This window comes from Corticium candelabrum, chromosome 12 (genome assembly GCF_963422355.1).
Source record: "Corticium candelabrum chromosome 12, ooCorCand1.1, whole genome shotgun sequence".
Lineage (NCBI taxonomy): Eukaryota > Metazoa > Porifera > Homoscleromorpha > Homosclerophorida > Plakinidae > Corticium > Corticium candelabrum.
This window is the reverse complement of record NC_085096.1, coordinates 6585564-6590321: the sequence shown is the minus strand read 5'-3', so window position 1 is coordinate 6590321 and position 4758 is coordinate 6585564. Positions and strand designations below refer to the sequence as shown.

At 42.5% G+C, this 4758-nt stretch overlaps 2 protein-coding genes across 2 annotated transcripts; both read left to right on the top strand.

The window, feature by feature from the left end:
- Positions 1 to 354: 354 nt before the first annotated feature.
- Positions 355 to 870, top strand: LOC134187675 (uncharacterized). The gene is made up of 2 exons (XM_062655827.1): positions 355 to 613; positions 692 to 870. The coding sequence occupies exons 1-2, from the start codon at positions 355 to 357 to the stop codon at positions 868 to 870; spliced, it is 438 nt and encodes a 145-aa protein (XP_062511811.1).
- Positions 871 to 3223: 2353 nt separating this feature from the next.
- Positions 3224 to 4379, top strand: LOC134188079 (uncharacterized). Its single transcript, XM_062656265.1, has 3 exons — positions 3224 to 3516; positions 3585 to 3772; positions 3833 to 4379. Exons 1-3 carry the CDS (start codon positions 3422 to 3424, stop codon positions 4351 to 4353), a joined length of 804 nt encoding a protein of 267 aa, XP_062512249.1. The 5' UTR covers positions 3224 to 3421; the 3' UTR covers positions 4354 to 4379.
- The last annotated feature ends 379 nt before the right edge of the window (positions 4380 to 4758 follow it).

Below are 4758 nucleotides of genomic sequence, written 5' to 3'. Positions count from 1 at the left end.
TGGAGTGAACGTACCTGTGAAGGTAGAGCATGTTTTAACAACATTGCCTAGACTAACTAATGAAAGTCAGCTAAGTTCAAGCGTACGTGTGCTGCAAAGTACACTACATGTATGACTATATAATACCTGAATAGATTATAGATACTCTAAGATGGTTACAAGAAAATGAGCCTCAGTACTCTACTATAGCTACCGTATTACCTCGCTTAGAAGGGCATGCTCTTATAGGTGAGGTTGAGCAGAAATTGTGTTCACGACACTCTGCAACTGTAAGGGCATACCCGTATAAGCGAGGTAGCCTCAAACACCCGAACCTCAAAACGTCAGCGCTTGCGCAGTTTAGCAATTTACCACATGGCGTCGGAGGAGTTTGCGGAGGAGTTGGAGGTTGCTGAAACAGAAACTGAAAGTACAGAGAGAAAGGCTAGCATTTCGTATACGGTGAAGAGGAAGCTGTCTGCAATAGAAAAGTACGATGAGTACGGAGGGAACCTATCAAGAGCAGCAAGAGACAGCGGCGTACCGCGAAGTAATCTTCAGCGATGGGTCAAGAAAAGGACGAATTCTCGTCGATACACGAGGAGCGTCAACTTTCTGTCAGAAAGAGGCGCAGGTTGTCTCAAGACGAAAGACATCTCAAAGTCAGAGGCCATTTTCCAGAATTAGAAGCAGCATTGGTGGAATGGCTCAGATATACGCAAAGATGGGATAGCCGTACATGGTGAGTTTATCAAAGCACAGGCAAAAAAGCTGTTCAAAGAAGTGTACCCGGATGAAGATGTTGAGAATTTTAAGGCTTCGAATGGCTGGCTGCAAAAGTTTACGGTTAGACATGATAGTACATTTAGATGTGTCACTTCTCAAAGATAGAAGGTCGCTTCAAATGCAAAACTTCTAGCTGAACAATTCTTTTCTTTTCTCCGGGCCAAGCTTCACGAGAATAACATAACTGATGTCAAGAACATTGTCAACATGGACGAACCCCACTATGGTTTGATTTGCCAAACACAAAACTTATGATTTTCGTGGGGTAAAGACCGTTAAGTCTAAAACCACAGGCCATGAAAAATTGCGTTATACTGTTGTTCTTTGTGCAATGGGAGATGGCAGAAAACTGAAACCAATGATAATTTTCAAGAACTTGAAGAACGTACCAAAAGGCAAATTTCCTAACAATGTCATTATACAAGTGGCAAAGGGTGGTTCAATGACAAGTGAGCTTATAAATACGTGGAAAAGAGAGGTATGTGGTGCTCGTGCAGGTGCAATATGGAAGCCTCCCTCTTGTTTGGTGTATGGCAGTGTTAGCAGCCATACCAGGAAGGCTGCTATTGCTTCATTTAAACGACACTACAACACCACAGTGGCAGTGATTCCAGGAGGAATGACTCCTCTACTTCAACCAGCTGACAGCTATTGGAATAAAACTTTCAAGTCAGCAATGAAACACAGATGGCTTGAGTTGCTACAATCTGGAGAAGTGGAATACACAAAGTCAGGATACAGAAAACGAGCATCTTGAACATCTCTATGCCCAGACGACGTCATATTATTACTCAATACATGCCTCACATTTACCTGCTTTAGCTACAAGGATTTGTTGCATGTTTGGGTGTTTATTCCGCCGTTGTTAGGATTCTTTTTCTCGTTATATTACACTCCTACCATAGCAACCCAACCACATGTTGTATATTTGCCGGTCAATAAACGTTTATTGACCGGTCAATAAACGTATATTGACCTGTGGTCAATAAACGTATATTGACCGGTCAGAATCTGTATACTGCAAACCAACTAGCAATCAATACATGGGCATACCTATTTTAGATTACAAGCTTATTCTTTACCAATAATAATGTTCACAGTACTGCAGTTTGTAAAGACGCAGTCAGAAATGACAAATGGCGCCGGATTCTGTCTCTCCGGACTCCTTGACTTTTGCGTCAGTGTAATCGGTGTGTCCATGGCCATTGTCCAAAACTTTGCACGCTGCCATTTGCTGCAATTCAGATGGCTCTTGATATTGTCTCAGTGCTTGCAAGGTTTTGTGGCCGGTTCTGCCTTGAATTACATGTTCAGGAACTCCCGCTTGAAACAGCCTTGTCGCACTAGTAGCTCGAAGAGCGTGGTTGGTTCGAACTGGAAGACCAGCTTCAGCTGTCATCACTTTCATCATTGTAGCCAACGTGTTATGACCGATTACTTGCTTTGAATACCAAGGACCAAATGAAGGAGTAGACGACAAAGGTTTATAATAGAAGGCTTCTCGAGAAAATCCTGCTGGCAACTTACTAAGATAGAGATCCAAAATTTTTACGTGGCAACGGTCACCAGCTTCTTCATTAGCGTATCTGATAAACCACAAACCACAAAATGCTATTACCTTACAGAAACACGTTGGAGCTTGACTATAATTTACCTTGTGACTTTTTTGTTTGGATGCCGTAATTACTTAGTCCACCACTATGATTTTTGGATCCCTGCTCAACATAAATGTAACAGACTTTTTGACAATCCGTTTGTGGTTTTGCTGCATCTAGTTGTGAATCCTTCGTTGAGAGAAAGATTGTCTGTCGGTACCTTCAAATGTTCGCATCACCCAACTGTTGCAGGCAGTCGTGTTCTTGCAAACCGTACCCTTGCTGTACTCCTGTGCTTTGTCCGTACTCGTCTTTTCAGCAAATCTGCTGTCAAGCTGGCTAGTACTAGTGGTAACCTTTTTGGAACCAATGCGTCTCATCTTTGTTGGCTGCTGAAAGTCGTCGTCCTGGTCACTATTACGGTCTTCTTTCTGATCCGACATCACGCTGGCAAAACACGTGGATACTGTACTGTACTAATACTTTTGAGCACATGGCCTTATGGGGCTAACGTGCACGTCAACAACACTTCACAGCTGTCAAAATGTGGTTGTTTGACATAAAACTCTAGCTGTCATTGCAATACACAACCACTCTAATTCAACTTGAATAATCTATGAACTCTAATTACAGTAGGATGTTAAACATGCAACAAATAGGTTAACGCATGGTAGGGTCGACGATATCCAGTTTATTGACCGAGGTCTTGAGGGGCTTTCTCCTCGATAATTAGCCGAGGCGAAAGCCCCTCAAGACCTCGGTCAATAAACTGGATATCGTCTCCCTACCATGCGTTAATATATATCTATTATACCAACAGAAAGAAGAGACAGCTATGGGATCACCATTATCACCTCAGTGGCGTAGCCAGGCATCTATTTTACCGGGCATATGCCCGGGCAACTTTTTGCTTTGCCCGCGTATTTTAGGTGACATAAATTCAAGTTCAACGCATTTCTATAAACAGTCGGGAACACCGTGATAGAGGAGTCCCGCCCACGGAACTGTCCCGGATGCCGACTAATATCAATTCTCAGCGTCTGATTCGTTGAATTCGCTCAATGCAGGAGAAGATGGATGCGTCAGAGTCTAACGCTAAGCGTAGAAAGCGAAAGCGACATACTGTGACTCTGAATGACTTTTGGGGACCCAAAAGGTATCATTTCTCGTAGATACCAGTGTAATGATTTGGTGTACTTGTAGAAAATGTTTGTGGTTAATTAGAATTGAAAACGGTGACAAAACGGGCGATTCAGACGATATGCCTAACAAAATTCAGCAAGCCATACCTGAAAGCGCTGAGTCTGCCTACGAAGCCCCGGATGATTCTGGTTCTGGAGAAGACATGGCAAATACCGAGCCTGGTAATGCTAGGAGTACTGTGTGTTCAACATCTTTGGAGATCATATCAAGTACATATGTACATATTCTTTCCAGGCATTCATGATTGATTTATGTTGTGTTCTCTACAGAGTTGGACATTTCCACGAGGTTTCAGAGCGGCCCTTCCCAACCGGTCTGTCAGTTTCCTTCTAAAAATTTTGGAAAGGGAAAACACTCATGTAGAAGATCGTTTGTTGCCACCTGGTACACAACATATCCATGGTTGGAATACTCGATAAAATTTGACCGAGCCTACTGCTTTGCCTGTCGTCATTACTGCCTTGGCAGTGCAAGCGGCCGTCAAAACGTCATTAGAGTTCTTACGCCGGTCAAAGCAGCTTTTCCGCATCTTATATCTGCCTTGCAGATAGCGTTGACTGTTGGGGTGACATCTGCCTCATGTGAGAGAACTTTCTCTAGTTTGAAGAGGCTGAAGACTTACACGAGACAATCGATGCTGCAAAGCCGAATGAACAGTCTAGCGATTTTGACCATAGAGAAAGATGTAGTTGAAACGTTAGATTTAGAGAGGGTAGTTACAAAATTTGCAAGTTTAGAATTTGGAAGATGCCGAAGATTAAGTCTAGTTAGCAAAAGCACAAAATTTTAGTGCTCTATAGAACAGCTTGTATTCTAACTGAGCTAATTATGAGTACATGATTAGGTTTTGTTCGATTGGTTTGTGAAATTGATGGATATGGGCAATGCCCGGTCAGTCCCTAAGGACATGGCTACGCCACTGATCACCTATCGTCGCTAACTTAGTTATGGAATATTTTGAGCACTTAGCCCTCACCTCAGCCCCTTATGTACCTCGTCTATGGAAACGATATGTGAATGACATTTTTGTATTATGAAGAAATCACAAGTCAATAGTTTTCTACATCTCAATAGTATTCGTCCTTCAACTAAATTCAGTATGGAGTTAGAGACAAATGGTTCCCTCCCTTTCCTTGACACATTATTATCAAGAAAGGATGATGGTTACCTCAACATCACTGTATATACAAAATCT

What these genes read in the sequence shown, in the direction of transcription:
- LOC134187675 (XM_062655827.1), top strand. Translation starts at nt 355, where the DNA reads ATGGCGTCGGAGGAGTTTGCGGAGGAGTTGGAGGTTGCTGAAACAGAA. An exon ending in TCTGTCAGAAAGAGGCGCAG is followed by an intron (nt 614 to 691) that starts GTTGTCTCAAGA and finishes GGAATGGCTCAG; the next exon opens with ATATACGCAAAGATGGGATA.
- LOC134188079 (XM_062656265.1), top strand. Translation starts at nt 3,422, where the DNA reads ATGCAGGAGAAGATGGATGCGTCAGAGTCTAACGCTAAGCGTAGAAAG. An exon ending in GACTTTTGGGGACCCAAAAG is followed by an intron (nt 3,517 to 3,584) that starts GTATCATTTCTC and finishes GTGGTTAATTAG; the next exon opens with AATTGAAAACGGTGACAAAA. An exon ending in ATCTTTGGAGATCATATCAA is followed by an intron (nt 3,773 to 3,832) that starts GTACATATGTAC and finishes TGTTCTCTACAG; the next exon opens with AGTTGGACATTTCCACGAGG.